We start from the raw sequence: 16,694 nt of genomic DNA on the forward strand, positions 1-16,694 counted from the left end.
GTGGCTCACAGAGCTTCTTCCCTGAGGCCTCCTCAGCCAGGACTCTCCCACATGGCCACGTCTCGCTGCAGGCAAGACAGGAAGTGTTGACTGACTGTCCCCAAGACAAGAAGACAGGCTGGTGAGTGGTGAGCTCTGCCCCAGCGCCATCTGCCCTCTGCCTGGCCTTGACCTTCCTCCCCAGGCGTGCATTCCACGTCATCCACACACTTGCTCCCCACACGCTTGCTCTGTGCTTGCCCTTCCTGGAATAACCTTTCCCTGTCCCACATGTTCAAGTTCTCTGCTTCCCTCAAGGACCATGCTGTCCATCAAGGATTGCCTCAGTCAAAATTGATCTCTCTCCCTTCCCGTTTCTCATCCCCCTGCCTTTCCAAGAACTTGCCACTCTTTGGGCCTGTCTGTCACCTCCATTAGAAAGCAACCTCCCTGCAGATAGATGGCCATGTTGGAAGGCGGTGCCCGAGTAGTGCCCACCCATGCCTGACTGCCTCCTGTGCTCCCATAGACCAAGCATGGCAGTGCAAAGAAAACTGTCCTCTGTCCCCTGTGGACTGACCAGGGCCATCCAGCTCCTTGAGTGAAAGCTCCCGTCTCTGCAGAAGGCCAGGGTAGGTTTACCAGACCTTCAGCAAATGTGAGGGGCCCTAACTGCTCTCATCGAGGGCATGGTGAAATCTCTTAGCTTACCTTAGAACCAAGCGAGAGGCCATTTTTATCCTTCCCACCTAGTCACCTTGTTCTTCCCTGCCTCCCAGCCTCTCTCCCTTCCTTCCATTCTTTTCTTCCTCTTCTTACTCGTCCTCCAGCCTCACACTGCTCTGGGTCTTTCTTTCTTTCAAAAATATTTATTTTTTGTCAGCTATGTGTAGAAGACAGATCTGGATCAATAATCAGTAATGAAGTACAAAGTCATACAAGCTTGGTTTTCCCTTCTTGGTCTTCTGCAAGCCAGCAAAAAACTTTCCAGCACAGAAGGGGCGACTGGGGAGGGAAGTCACCCTCGTCCCCTCCTCCACCCCCACGAAGCCGCGGGCTTCTAGCTTGCAGATACACCGCGCGGCTCCGCTTGGACAAGGGAGTTTGAATTTGCTTCAAACAAGCTGCCAATCAACGTCCTGCGGCTTACAGATTGTGCTGGAGCTGCTGAGATGCAGCTCCAAGAGCAGCCAAGTCAGAAATAAATCTGCAGGCTCCCGCAAAAGCCAGCGGCTGAGCTTGCGGTGTGCGCTCGGGCTGCTCCTCGCTGCCCCCTCCTCCTTGGCAGGTGAGCTGGTCACCCTCAGACATCTGCACTGTCCTTCCTGTCCACCAGTATCCTCCAGTTTCTAGGCTAGAAGATAAGAGCTCTGGCAGTGGCTTCGGTCTTTGATGTGCCCTCCAACAAGTCACTGTGGGGAGAGGAAAGACGAGAGGCGCCCAGGGCGAGAGAGCATTTTGGTGAAAGGCAGCACCCGGGCGGTGCTGAGCCGCAGGCTGCAGGGCTGTGGGGCAGGTGACAACCATCCCCCAAGGACAAAGGGCCAGGACGTTAGAAGCAGCATCCTGCAGGGGGAAGGAGGTGTTCTGAGAAAGGTGGGCTCTTTCAGACAGCAGAGGTTCCGCCATTCACAAACGACCTTGGGGAATCGACTGAGGGACTTTGTGCCCCTGTTCACTCATCTGAAAATTGGATTACTGAGAGTGTCTTCTTCTGGGGCTTCTCCTAAGGGTCTAAAGGAGAATCCTTACAACCTCCATAGCGGGGCGTCAGGCAGGGAGGAAGTGCTCCTGAGCATCTGCTGTGTGTCAGGTGGCCCAGGCTGGCCACCTCCATGCCTTCCTCCTAGGAAGACAGTCCACAGAAAAGGGGGGAAATGGGACTCTGGAAATGGTTGAGGGACTGCGGTCTATCCGTCTCCCCCACACTGAAGGATTTGAGCGAGAATTGTGCTTCACAGTCCTGGAATGACAGAGGAGCGGGAGCAGCTCGGCTGACTGCAGGCCACAGTCACGCACCTCTATGGCCATGACCACTGAGAGCTGTGTCCACCACAGAAACAGTGGCACCACCAGTGCCAGGGGGCTTCCTGGAGGAATCTGCCCTGAGAGCAGGGCCAGGAGGTGGGACAGGCTGGGCCAAACCGGGCGGAGGTTCTCCAGGTGTCAGACTTGATGAAACGGAGAGGGAATAGAGGAGCTTCAGCGAGGAGCGAGTCAGCAGACCCCAGGTCCTGGGTGACAGGACTGTGGGGGCAGGAGGGGTGCACCTGTGGGGGACCACAGCCCTGTGATGCACAATCAGACCCCGACATCTGCGCATCCCAGGAGCCGAGTTGTAACAGACAGGACAGTACGGAGTGTCTCTGGAGCGTCTGGAATTCACATTCCACCAACCCAGAAAAGCAGTGGCAAGGTCCTGTTCAGCTCCAGGGACCCGCCTGCACAGTGGCTGAGGCTTCTGTGCCCAAGCAGGCAAGCGGATGCAGGAGCACGTGTTTCCTCACGGACATCATGGCTCTCAGGGTGGATGGCCCTTCACCTGCTCCTTCACCCCTTCAGTCCTCTCCGAGGCCCCCGGCTCCCAGCTCTCACCCAGGAGACCTCTCCATTCCCCAGGAACGTGTCACATTCCGTGAACGTGTGCTCTGCTGGGACACAGCTGCAGGCTTCTCCTGTGCTCCTGGCTGTCCTCCATGTGTTGGAGGGCGCCTTCCAGGAAGGAAGAGACCCCTCTCCCTCTGCATGCCCACGGTACACGTGGGTCCTGCAAAGCAGGTGAGCTGCAGCACCTCCCATACCTTCCGTTGCCCTCGCAGGGAAGCCCTCCTTCAAGGTGGGGAAGCAACTCTTGTCAGATGGAAAACAAAGTCAATTCTTGTCCATTTTGATCTGAGGAGGCAGATTTCCTAATAAAAGGAGATTTTGGAAAATATGATGTAAACAAAACATACAGTCCATATGGTCTGGAATTCTTGGAATCTAGAGTCTTAGCTAAAAATGCCCACGTCTCCCTTGCCATATGTCTTGGTTTGGCTTCTCCCAGAACTAAACCTGAGACAAGGATTTGAATGAGAGTGGCTTGTCTGGGGGGCCACCCCAGGGAGAGCTGGGGGAGGGGAAGTGGGGACATGAGACCGACTGGGAAGGAGAGAATGGGAAATCGCTTCCTTGGACACACCGCTGGACAGGCTCCAGGCCACCAGAGCACACACCTAAGGAGTGAGGCAGGGGTTGTTCATCCTCCCAACCCCCATTGGCGTTACCCATGATGGCTGAGCAGCAGGAAGGCCATGCAGGTCAGGCAAGCATGGCACCAACTGGAAGGACAGGCTCTGGGGAGATGTGGGCAGCCATAGAGACCCTCGGCTGCCCCAGGGTCACACATCCCCAGGCCAGGAAGAGACTTGGTGCAGACAGAAGTGCACAGGTCTCAGTTGCCTGGAGAACCTGGGCTGCAGAGCTGCCTGTATGCATAGTTAGGACACAAAAGATGGCCTTTGCGGCAGGCTGTGCACTGTCCCTCCATTTCCGTCCTTCCAGCTGTCCAGTGCCCCGTCCCCTCCTGAGGCTGGGCATGGGCACAGTGATGATCCATCTTAGACCTCAAGGAACAGGTCAGGACCTGAGGGTGACAGAACAAGGAGGAAGTTCTGCTCCTGATACAGGCAGCCCTGGAAACCTCTTCCAGACTGTCACAGGTGAAGCACAGGAGCCTCTTGGCAAAGCCCCTGTCATCTAAGTCCTTACCATCCCCTTCCTTCCCTTCCTCTGAGGTGTGCACTGGAGTAGCCGTGGACTGGCACTAGGCACTTGCTCCTGAGCTGTCTTCCCCTTCTATTCCCAGGAAATTTAAGCAAACTGGACAGCCAGGGGCTCTGGGGGCCTAGATGGGGACAGCACAGCCTTGCGTCCTGAAGGAATGTCACGGAGGGCAGCCGCTGCCTGGCTTGCGGGTTAAGCTCCACCAGGAGACATGCAGGCCCTAAAGGGCCCACGCCCCGGCCTGGCCTGCGGCATGGACCAGACGCTCCCTCTGCTTGAGGGATGCATAAAATCCTCTCCCCATTGGTCTCACATGGATCACCACTGTGTCCACATCCAGCATCAGGAGGGGACACCGCAACGGAAGGCTGGAGGGCTGGCTGTGCAGGGACGCTGCGCTGGGTGAGCAGCTAACCCTCCCTGACCTATGAACGTGAAGACTCAGGCGCCAGGAGATGGGCTGGGAGAGGAGAGCCCGGAAGGCCCGTTCCGCCAGCCCCACCCAGAGCAGCGGCCCAGGGCTCCCCAGCCCACGTGCTCCCCTGGAGGTCGTCAGATGAAGAAACCCGCCCCCCGCCTGCCTCCACACGGCTCCTTCACGCCAGGACACCAGGGATGTTCCCCGGTCCCTTTGCTTGGAGGCAACGGCCCTGGAGAGGCCCTGAGAACCAGGTGCTACAGAAGGGACGTCTCAGGCAGGAACACAAATGGCGCAGAGCCGCCTTCCTCCTGCTGGCCAGCAGCCCTGCAGTGGCAAAGCCTCTCATCTGCTGGGTTTATCAGTCTGGCCCAGTGCCTGGTGCTGCACGGGCTGCAGGCTTGGCTGCAAACCAGTCACACAGAAGAGTCTGAGCTTCGCCTGCACCAGAGGGAAACGTGGTGACGGCCAGCCCCGGCACAGGCCAGTCGTGGCAGCAGCTTGTGCACCCCCAGCACCACCCTGTCCAGGGGCTCCTGGGGATTCTGGCATGATGATGTGACTGTACCTTCCATCCGCAGAGAGGGGGACTGGTGACACAGTGATCTGAGGTCACCACAGTAGCCTCACCACTGTGCCAGTTTTGAAGCCCAGCAGATAGTTACTCAGCCCCTCTTTAGGGTCTGCACCATCTTTGCAGTGAGGGATAAACAGCAGTCCCTTTGGACAAGTCCCTTTGGGAGTAGAGGGTAACAGGCTCACACATCCTGGGGATTGGGATGTGGATCTTTGGGGTCCCTAATTCATTTAGCAGTACCGTTTGGAAATCAAAGACCACCAAAGGATTTGAGCCACTGAGAGAGGCATCACAGGTCCCTAGAGACAGTAGAGTCCAAACGGTACCCTGTGTGCACAGGAAGTTCCAAAACACATTCACATCCGATGCCCAAGGCTGGGCATGAAGTGGGTGTCACAGACTCAGACTCTCAGATCAGACCCAGGGGGGATTCAGCCTCATTTTGCACTAACTGCATGCCCCCAGTATGCTCCTTGTCCTCTCTGAACCTTAGTGTCCTCTTCTGGAACATTAGAATGTAGAAATACTCTGTAAGACCATTGAGGTTAAATGAAACCAAGCTTGTAAGGAGCTTAGGAGCTTGCGGCAGCCAGACGCTGAGAAACTACTCCATGCAGGTGGCCCTATTATCCACTCCCTCCCTCCCTGGGGGCTGCGCTATACCCAGGGAGACTGCGGCCAGAGGAGGTTGTGGGTCCTTCCCAAGACAACCCCAGTACTAGTGGCTGGGGCAAGCGGAAGCCTGAGCAGCTGCCCACAGGCCCAAGGAGAGGCTGGCTAACAGGAGGCGCTGTGCTCCACAGAAGAGAAGGCAGGAAAAAGATGAGATAAGCAGAGATTGGCAGTACCCAGGCCCAACTGACCCCGAAGCCAAAACAGGCCTGAGGGTTTATTGGGTGTTTTGGGAAGAGGAGAACCCTAGAAATACCCCTGCTTTGTGGCGACTGTCCTGAATTCCATTCTTTGTCTTTCCATCGTAAACTGGGACGACAAGATGATCAACAACCCAGTGGCTTTTTATGACCCTCTTTAGAGAGGAAGATGGAGAACAGAAGGCAGAACGATGTGACTTCTGAGCAGGTCAGAGTCTTCTCTGGCTGCTCACTGAAGGGAAATGCAGGTGACTTCTTTTGCTTATCGTGCGCCTCTGCCCCACTCTGCGTTGGGGGAGGTGATATGGTGCAGTGAATTCCACAGGCTTAGCAGGTGTTTATTCACTCGTCCTTTCACAAGTACTTACAGATCACTAAACTGTCAACAAAACGGATGTCCCTGACTTCGTGGAGCTGAGCAGAGACGAGAAGTACTCAATTGCATCGATGCATGTGAACTTAAAGCTGAGATAAGTGCCATCAAGATTGGGCCCTTCTGTGTGTTGGTGACATGAGGTGGGGGCGGGGACAGATTATGGGAGAGGCTGAAGGAGAAGTCTGATGGGCAACCCCAACTGAGAAGTGCCTCTCCATCTTTTGTGAGCTGGAATCTCATTAAAACCCAGGAGCAGAGAGGCCTAGAGTACAGTCACACAGAAATAATGCGGGTGGGGGTTCTGTGGGTCGCAAAAATACTCCTGTTCTGATCAGTTTTGTAAGGTAGAGAAAAGAGCTCATGTCCACTCCTGACAGGCCTCTGGTGCTTCATCCTTAGCACCTGATGGGGCCCCACCCTTCAGCAGCACTGGGACAAGCACAGCTGAGTCCAAGATGGCCACGCTCTGCAGAGCACTGCCCAGGGAGTCCCACAAAGCACAGCAGGGTCCTGCTTCCCCAGCTCAGCCACAGTCCTTATTCAATTGAGCACCTGTTAACAGAAAAACCAACAGCTTCCAGAAGGGCACTGCAGGACTGAGGGGAGTCCATGGTCGTAAGGAAAATGGAGACACTGGATGGAACAGTGGCCAGCAGTGAGCATAAAACCAAGTCCTGTGGTAAAGCAGTTGGAAAGTATAAAGTGCAATGTATTACTCAATCTTATCAAATTACAGAAAATAAAGCCCAAGGGTGAGCTAACCTGCAAGATGGCAGTGTTAGGAGGGGCCTTTGGCAGGTGACCAGGCTTAGTCGGTGTCAAGGGGTGGGGCCTTTGCGATGGGACGATGCCCTTTCATGAAGAGGGCAAGACGCCAGAAAGCAGAATGCAGAAGGCTCTTCTTTCTCTACTTGTTCCTCCCTCTGTCCCTCCCAACCTCCCTCCTCTCTCTCTCTCTCTCTCTCTCTTTATATATATTATTTTCTCCTGGAGGAGAACCCTCACCAGGAACCAGGTCCACCTTGACCTTGGACTTCCAGCCTCCAGAGGTGTGGGAAGAAATGTCTGTAGGCTAAGCCACCCATTCCAAGGTGACTAGGACACTGAACACCACAGAGTGGTTGAGGGGCCACCTCCTGATCATCTGTGGTTTGGCTGGAATCAAGTGACTCTCCTAAACATGACCTTCCTTGAATGTGGATCCTCCCCTTGGACGTGACGCCTGGAAGAGCTCGCGCCCTGACCTCCTCAGCCCACCTCCCCTCCCACAGCTGGGGTGATGTTCGGGGCATGCGGAATTCGGGCATTCCAAAGGAAAGCAAGAGGCCTGTGGGACTTGACATATAAGACCTATGAAGTTAAAGTCAATCAGCTCAAAACAATGACCCGGGCAGAGATGGCTTGTCACTGTTACTGTGGAGGCAGGAACAATGTCTGAGGCTCCTCCAAGATACAAGAATGGATTATAACAAAGACAGACAAGAAAAACGAAGTTAAAACCAGTGTGAAAGAAGAGACAGATGACTGTTATTTGCAATGACTGTATATTATGGAGCTCAGTAAGGTGGTTATAGAGTCAAACGGACAGAAATGATCCATTCTCTTAGATGACAGCAAAACTAACTAGAGAATGTTTTGGGCAAAGGTTCTGTTTAGAAGGACAACAAAAACATGAACTATCTAGAAATAGAACAAGAAGAAATGTTCAAGACCTACATGAAGAAAACTATAAAACTTAACTGAAGGTCATAAAGTGCTGTAAAGATAATAATATGAAGACATCAATCCTCCCCCGCCGTGTTTGTTTATAATTCTGCCTGCCCATGACACCCTGGCCTTTTCTCCTGCGTCTTGGATGTTCTATTCTTGGATGGCTGCAAGACCTGGATAATTCTTTTGAGCTGAGTGAGTGGGCTCCTGTTTGCTGCAATCACGACTTGCTCAACATCTTGACTCTTGAATCCTCTGCTTCACCCCCCACACTCTCTTCAGATGGCCTTCTTCAGCTGCGTGTAGTAATAATAACAATAGCAATAACAATAATAGCAAATAGACAGCAGAATTTAAAATTTATAAAATGTTTTTGCAGCTTTAATCTGTCACACCACTCACCATGTCCCTCGCATGTACTGGCTCTGTTCCCATGACCAGCTCAACTCACGGGAGAAGGGGCCTGAGCAGCTGGCCCACTTGAGTCAGGGGTGGGCCCCTGGCCCAGTGCTGCTGGTGTGGGTTGGGTCAGGATGAAGGGCATTGGCACAGGAGGCCCAGGCCAGTATGATGCACCTCACATCAGACTCACCCCTGAGCCAGGCACTCAAGCAATTTACCTGCTTATTTAAAACTCCTAACATGCCCCAACCAAGTCACTAACCAAGTTACCACTTTGTTGCTAGGGAAACTGACTTGCTGAGGTCAGTAAGTTCTCTGCGGTCACGTGGCCAACCTGTAAATCAAAGATGGATCCAGTTCCAAGTCTCCAGTGCTTGGGGTCTTGCTTTGTGGCCTCGCCAAGTTCAGGTAGCAGAGTCACATCCCTCGGGCTGGGGTGGGCTCCTAAATCCAGCCTCATGGCTGCAAAGCTGAGCATCTCCCCCGCTAGGTCCCTGCCGAGGCACTTCTACACCAGCCACCAGGTCTCATGGACCCAGGAACTCCCCCGATCTTCCAGCCCCCTGCTGAGCTGGCAGCCCAGCGGAAGGTCTGTTGGTTCTCCACTCCGTTCTGTTGCACCACCACCCCCTTCTCGCCCTCGCTTCATCTCTACCAAGTCCACCTGGTCAAGGATGCTCCTGCTTTGTGGCCACAGTACCAACGTCACAAACAGCAGGAATTCAATACCCTGGAGTGAAACGAAATTGAATTAGTGAAGCTCCAAGTGGAGCGGCAGCCTGAGGGAGTCCCTCCCCCAGGGATGAGCACTTCAGCGCCGGGGAGCCAGAGCTGCTCCAGGGCCGCAGTCACAAACCACCTTTTCTTCTGGCTCTGCAAGGCCACAGACACAGTGTACCAACTGAGGGGGCACATCTGGAGTCTCCCCTCCACGTCAGCTGGAGTTTCAGATCCTCAGGCATCCACCTGGCAGGGGAACATTCAACTCATACCCGTGACTCCAAAGGAATCAGCTAGAACTTTTTCCTGCGATTTGGATGGGAGATGGCGGTCCCCATCATTGAGGAATCTCTCCAAGGTTCACGGCCCACTCCCCATCCTCAGCCTTCAGTCTTCATGGACTGAGGGGCCCAGACCCTCAGCTGGACTGGGAAGGAACCGCTCCCATAGAGGGTCCCTGGGGGAGGAGTGTCCCCCTTAGAACCAGATCAGCTTCCAGATGGGTCTGAGGCTGGAAGCCTTGTGCCCAGAGCCCACCCAGCAAGGACGGACCCACTTCCCATGAGTGAAGTATTCAGAGGATGGGGAGCCGAGGCACCTGGGGAGGAGTACGCAGGGACTAATCGGAATCATCTAAATGAGATTCCTTTGGCCCCCAGATTCCTTCACGTGAGCAGCTTCAGTGACCTCCAAAGTCCACATCTCAGTCTGGCCCATTTCTGTGGCACCCGCACCCCCACTCCTTCAAGAAGCTGTTTCTGGGGTGTCCCCTCAACTTGCTGTCCTCTGCTCAGTGAGGACCACCCACGGGGAGCCCTGTGCCACCCTCGCTGCTTGCTCTCCCGTGCTTTGCTGACTGCAACCGCCCAGGGACCCCAGTCTCTTCCCCTCACAACACCGCAGGAGGGATTTCCTTACACAAGACAGTAGACGTATTTTCTCATGGATTTCTTTGTGACGGTAAATCTCCCACGACTGCCAATGTTCTCAAAGTGGCCATGAAGGGGCCCTGAGAAGGATTCGCCTCTTCTCCGCCAGTCACTGTCTGTCCGCCCTGGGCATCCGCACCATCTAGCCACACCCTGTGCCCAGGTGCGCACACACAGACCACCTCCCTCCTCTCCTTCATGCTCTGCTCTGAGCCTCGGCGAAGGAGCTGATAGGGAGGACACATGGGTGCCCGCGGCCTGTGTGGTGCTGTTGTGGAGACCCCTGGATGCTGGAGACCAGAAGAGGCTTCTGCGTCAGGCTCACACAGCACAGCTCAAAGACACCACAAGCACCTCAGGTCTGGGGGCTCCTGCTACCTGCCACCCAAGCCTGGCACACACCGGCTCTGGGGCGGTTCTCTCCTCACTCTCTCAGGAAATGCTTTGGGGCATGGAGGCAATTGCCTGGGAGGTTCACAGGGGGAAGATGAGATGGAGAGGAGCCAGACGGCTTCTCCAAATCGCAGGTTGTGATGAATGACTGACAGGTAGGGGATCGCAGCGTGGAGCAGGGAGGAGGTGAGGATCCTGGAGGACGAACCTGCCCCCGAGCCAGGCAGGGGCAGAGAACTGCAAGTAAGTGGCAGAGGGGCCCTCAACAGTGGGCAGCACCCTCTGAAGATCCAAAATGCATCTGCCGAGTGCAATTGCTTCCAACAGATGTGTGGCCCTCCCCTTTATTTTTTCTCCGGAGGATCATAATTCTCCAGTGAAATCTGAGGCTTTGGCATCTCGGGACACAGGGCTGTGTATCACCACTGCCTTGGCACTTAGCTCTCTTCAAGTGAGACAGACGTGGCTAAGGAAGGATCTCTTACTCTGGGCACAAAAGTTCCTAGCAGAAGCCACCATGCCATCTCTAACGAGACAGGGAGAAAATGGACATCCGCTCTAACCTGAGTGACATGCCAGGCTAATGTGAAGGGAGAGTCAGGGGCGGAGTTCAGTGGCAGACACGTGCCTAGTGTGAGCAGGGTCACGGCTTCTGTCCTCAGCAGCAGAAACAGACAAACAAATAAATAAGGAAATAAACAGAGATGAAAACACACATTTGAATCACTCATCTTAACTTCATTTTATTACAACTTCAAGGAAAAGAGTTGCAGGAGAAATGAGAATGGAGATAAACATAGAGATTAAGCTACTCAAATTTTCCTTGCCTATGCTTGTCTACAGGGGTATAAATATTATGGGTTTCTATACATGCAATTAGGTTTGCGGTGCATGTGTGTATCTCGCATGGATGACTTCTGTCTAGGGTGTTGTTGTCTTAGTTTCTTGACAGATGATGGTTGAATTTTGGGGTCTTCAAGCGGACTAGGAAGGGGCTCCCCCGCTAGGACTGAGATCCAGCCTTCTTCTTCTGGAATTTTCTGAACTGAGACTGAATGGCTACCGCCGCCCGTTCTGTCTCTGGTGCATCCATGTCAATGTCAAATTCTTCTTGAACTTTCTTCTGCCCATCTGCAGCAAGAAAAACACAAACATGAGGTCATCTGAGCTGCAAATAGAAGAGAAGACGGGGCACCAGCTAAACAAAGCCAGACAGACCACCGGGCTGCACACCTCAGGGCTGGGACGCCGCTCCCAGCACAAGACTGTTTGCAAAGTAAAATCCTCTGCAGAGGGGGCCTCCCACAGTTGGGAGTCCACTGTTCTCTAGTTGCCTGAACTCTGTCCTGAGAGGGGCCATGAAAGTCAAGGACACAGTCTGGACACTGGCTGTGTTTTCTGCACCTGATTTTTGGTTCCTACCAGAGACAGTTTATATAAACTTTTAAAAACATTAACTGTGCTGGCATTTTCTCCTGGTATGTCATGTAGATACAACTGCCACAGGCACTGACCCAATGTTAGCTGACTTTCATAAGAGCACTAAGTTAGCAAAGTAACGCACTGAGTTTCTGTGGACACTTTGCTGCCAAGGAGACTTGCTTATTGCATTCAGGGCTTTAGTTTTTATCATCCTCAGGACTACACTGACCTGCACAGTTAGACTGAAGTTTCACAAACCATGCATTGTATTCCTCTGAGGTAGGTGTGGGGATGTGTATACCAAGGCAGAAGAATCGAGCAAACGCGCAATGCAATGACTGCTAAAAACATAAGCCAGAAAGAAGTGACACCTTGTGTGGGCCACTCCATCATGCTGGGTACCTTTCTGCACACTGGCCAGCTTTCAGCAACTGGTAAAAACAAATAAGTAAATAAAATCCCCCAGCCACACAAGAGAAAGGTCTTTAAAATTCTCCAGCCAGCGAAGGCTGATGGCCAGCCATCAGAGGTATAATGTCCGTTGTGTTCTTCTTTCCATACAGACACTGGGGTCTCAGGTGCCCCCCTGCACAGCTGCAGGGGGAAGGTCTCCTGAGAGCAAGACTGAGTGACAACTGGGTGTCCCAGGGGGCAAGTCACCGTGTTTGCAAAGGCTCTCAGGTGCAGCCAGAGTGGGATCCAGCCCCTCTGGACAGGTAAAGTAACAAGTAGCCCCAGAGTTAGCTCAAGGCAGAACGACCTGGCCCAACAGCCTCACTGCTAGCCGGCACTTGCACCTGGTGCAGCAGGGGCCGAAAGAGAGAAGCACTTCCAGCCCAGGGACAGAGAACTGAGGGAGCCTTCTGAGGCAGGAGAGAAAGCCCCAGCCAGGGAGCAAGGCTTGCCCGCTATTCTGACCATCCTTCAGCCCTAACCTGCTCCAGTCGCTTCCTCTCTCAGACTTTGCAGAATAACAGACAGCGAGCGACCCTAATCCCAACTAAGAGGGCGGGGGACACAGCCCCTTCGAGTGAGGCTTGTTCTCTGCTGCTTGCTGTGTTGTCACCCCCCACAGATGGATGATAGAGGGGCAGGGGGATGATAGGCATGGGAAATACGTAGGTTTAGATGATATCATAGATATGGATGATAAGAAGAGAAAGACGACAGATACAGATGATATGATAGTAGATAGATACAGATATAAATAGATGGTAGATGTATGATAGATATGAAAGATGGAGCAGGTGATAGGTAGAGAGAGGGATAGATGCCTGAGAACCAGCATTTATTTCAGATAGATCTTGAATGACCTTTCTCTCGCAGACCCATAAGCAGGCTCCTTGGTTTTCCTGGCGACTAAGCGGGTTCTGCCTGCAGCCCTCCAGTCGCATCCCCATCTGGGAGTGGGGGACGCTGGCTCCAGGCCTGCCTGCCTTGTGAAACTGACAGATTTATGACCTAAATCAAAGGACTGTTTTCTTCTCTCCCAGATCTGCTGCCAATGCCCATGAGAGCAGAGCTTTGAATGCGCCGTCGGGGGACATTTGGGCGCTGTCCTCTGTGACCCAGGAGAGCCCAGTGAAGCAGAGGACACAGGGGCTGTTTCCCACCGAGTCGGTCAACCTCTCGCATTCAATCTACATTCCCCTTCTGCAGGGAACCCAGAGGGGCAGGACCATTGGCTCAAGTGGGTATTTGTGAAATGCTTAATTAATGGCGTTCCGTGATCCCAGGACGGGAAGGCAAGAACCTGAAGTACGACGGCCCCAGCGCTTGTGCTAGGAGAAATAAACCTTCAGTACCAAAACCTGCTGTGGCTACGGAGCAGCCGCAGTGCTAGGAACGGTCATGTCTGCCAAACCCCTGTCCTGCCAGGAATGCCCGTATCACCTGTTGAGTAGGGGAAATTCACCCTGACCCAGGGGAGGATGGGAGATGTCTCTCAGAATTAAAATGTCGCTATGACCTGAAGTTCCTGAAGGGCCTGATTCGTCTTCTCCCTTTTGTAATAATGGGGAAGAAAGTTATAATCTTATTTTTTGACAAATGAAGATGCAGAGAATTATGTATATTTAGGGAATATATAATAAGTTGGTGAGGATGGGTCAGAAACACAAAAGTTACAATTGTATCTTAAACTAATTCTTCCACTGAAAAATAAGTTATGGATCCCTCCCTTGTTTGAAAAACTCATTAGGCCTGGGGCACAGGGATCAGCACAAATGCTCTAAGGGCCCAGAGATGCTTCCAGGTGGTCCTGGCAGAAGGAGTCCGGAGGCGTTGCTGGGTAAAGGGCAGCGCCTCAGGGAAATCTCTGACCTGGGTAGAGAGAGGCGCAGGCGCTTCAGCAGACGTCCAGCCTGGAGATCGGGGAGGCCGGGGCGTGGCCTCCCACCAGTGGGCCCAGGGCTTGTGTCACTGGGGAGCCCACAGGAGCCCAGGGGAACTGCTAAGTCGTGGGTGGAGGCAGCGGCTCCTGAGCATTCCCCACAAAGGCAGGCTCCCATGCCAGGGAAATCTGGGGGTGTTTCTGAGCGCTTCCATGCTGGAAAAGAGGCTACCACCCACATCTGGCCAGGGAGAAGTTAAATGCAGGAATTGGGTCCCTTGCAGACAAAGCCCCAAGTCTCTTTGGAGTGAGAGGCTGACCTCTCCTAGCCCCCAGACCCTCCCCAGCAGAAGTGGGACAGTAGATTTGGAGATTGCCTCCCACTGCTGTAGGACCTGGGGAGGGTTCTTAGCTCCTCTGCAACTCAGTTTTTTCATTTAGAAAATTCAGAAATAAAATCACTTTTTAAAACATTAACCTACCTAGCTACCCAGCTCTGCAGTGTTAAGCACAGATCAACACCTCATTATAAGGTAAACTGCAGCCCAAATGATATTGGGCACAGTCACATGGGCCCTAATTCAGAGAGGAAGGGGGCATTTCCCTTCATAGCCAGCTGCACGGCCAGTGTGGGCAGCTGTGTTTGCTGGGCTTGAGGTGGGGACAGCCCCAGGTCAGCAATGCTGGCCATGAAAAACACACTTAAGGCCTGGGACACAACTCAGGGGCAAAGCCCTTACTCAGCATGCTCAAGACCCTGGATTGTACACAAGTCCCCCCAATAAGTAAATAAAGAGTATTCGAAGCAGAGACCTCCTGCACCGACCACTATAGTCCACAACCAAAAGCCTGGTAATACAGAGCTCGGTCGGTGCAGAGTCCTCCCCAGTCCCCGGCTGGGGGCCTTGGCACAGATGCTCCACCTGGGAGGCAGCGGCTCTTCTCAATTAGCAGCACAGGGCAAACGTGTGCCCTCTGGTTTCCAGATGGCAGGGCGACCGTTTCCCTTCATTTCTGTTTCTTCTCTCACGAAAATGTCTGAAGGCTTGTATCTGGACTGGGCAGGCTCCACCTGACATTTTTATTTAAGAACTGGAAAAACACACAGCCACCCAGCTCCTAAGACTGGCTTCTGTCCGTCTGAGCGAGCAGTGTTTTACCACAACACCCTGCAAGCTGCCCAGAGCTGCACAATTTTGTTTCTGCCTGGGTTCTGGAATTCCGTCCTTTCCTTCTCCGTATGAAAATCTGAATGTGACCATGGACGTGGTCAAGAGGAAATTTGTACCTACCTGTAAGCAGATTTCATGTAAAAGAGCGACTCCTCCGTTGAAGGATGTGGAAAAACCCAACTTCCAGGACATTGGTGGGAAAACAACAGCCCCACCACAGCAATGTCCTATGTGCCCAGGCAGGCAGGATGCCCATGGCCCTGCAGACTAACCCCACTCTCAAGTCCATCACCTGGAAAATTCTGTCTCATCCAAAATGAAGACTGACTCCTACGAGGCTGAACGGTCTGCATAACTGCTACATTCTCTATTTACCGCTGCATTCTCTGTTACTCACTCCGCACCCGCTATCTGCACACCTGTCGGTGATCTAGCATACGGCTTGTGTGCCCCCCCCCCACACACACACTCACACAAACAGCACAAAGCTTGTGAAATGGCCCCCAAGCGATTAGGCTTTCCACACTGCACCCCAAATGGGCAGAAACTTCCCCCAACCACCATGTTACAGAGCTCTGCCCACGGTCCAGCGTAAGGAAGAACCAGTGCTGGAGAGGGCAGCTCAGATCTGTCACGGCCCCAGGTGGGAAGCTGCGCTCCTGTTCAGGTAAGACTTCCTGCTACTGAAGATCCTCTTCCGTTACCTTCCCCCAAATACTGCCTGTTCTTTGCAGAAACTGAGACCAGAAGAGGCCTCTACTATGGAGGGAGATGCAGAGGGAGCCAGGGCAAGGTAGTGAGTGAGAAGATTGGGCAGGGCCAGGACAAAGGAGCAGGGGAGGGTCTTCTGACGAGGTCACCATCCTGGGTGGCAAAAGTACTCATGGACACAGCAGGGGACCCAGTCAGACAGACACTTCTGTACCTGTGCCCCTAACCAGGAATCCAACAGAAAAACTAAAACAGACACATGGACAGAGGGGGTACCAGTTAGTAATGGTGAGGAGGGGAGGGGATAAGGAAAGGAGGCAGCTCCAGACAGGCCAAAGCTCCCGCTGGACTCCCAGCTCTGGGCCCTTCTCTTCGGAGAAGTCTATCTCTGAATATCTCGTTTTCGCAATAAACCTGCTGCTTGCTGTCTCTGTGTCCTGTTCAAGCATACTGAATGGAGACAACGAGCCAGCACCCCTGGACGGTAACGCTATTATGCTTGATTATGCCATGAGAAATACGTTAGGCGGCTCCTCTTAAAGACGCGATGATAATAAGAGACTTTCTTTATTGAGCATGAAATAGATCCTTCCTCCTACACTTTAATGGGTTTTCTTTTACAGATCATTTGATGGGCAAATGTAAAATAGAGAATCATAAATATAAAAGTGAGGAGCTACCCCCAGACGAAGACAATCCCAGATGTATACAAGCCGTGGATGGCAACATGGGTTCACAGACAAAAACCACATTTGCATTTATCTATCCTGAAACTCTGGATGCTGCAGGGGAGGTTCTCCGATCAGGCTGTGGTCCATCAACAGACCCCTGCTGAGCACCAGGATCAGTCTGTTCAGATTTCCATGACAAAATACCACAGACCAGGGCTGGAACCACGGAAACTCATTTTCTCTGG

At 53.1% G+C, this 16,694-nt stretch overlaps 1 protein-coding gene across 1 annotated transcript in view; it reads right to left on the reverse strand.

Moving 5' to 3' along the window:
• Positions 1–10,863: 10,863 nt before the first annotated feature.
• Positions 10,864–16,694, reverse strand: part of PCP4 (Purkinje cell protein 4) — a 53,051-nt gene continuing 47,220 nt past the window's right edge. Inside the window, exon 3 of the mRNA XM_079155883.1 lies at positions 10,864–11,272. Within this exon, the coding sequence (XP_079012009.1) occupies positions 11,145–11,272 (128 nt within the window). The 3' untranslated portion in view covers positions 10,864–11,144. The remainder of the gene's footprint in view (positions 11,273–16,694) is intronic.

This window comes from Sciurus vulgaris, assembly GCF_902686455.1.
Source record: "Sciurus vulgaris genome assembly, chromosome: 10".
Classification (NCBI taxonomy): Eukaryota; Metazoa; Chordata; class Mammalia; order Rodentia; family Sciuridae; genus Sciurus; species Sciurus vulgaris.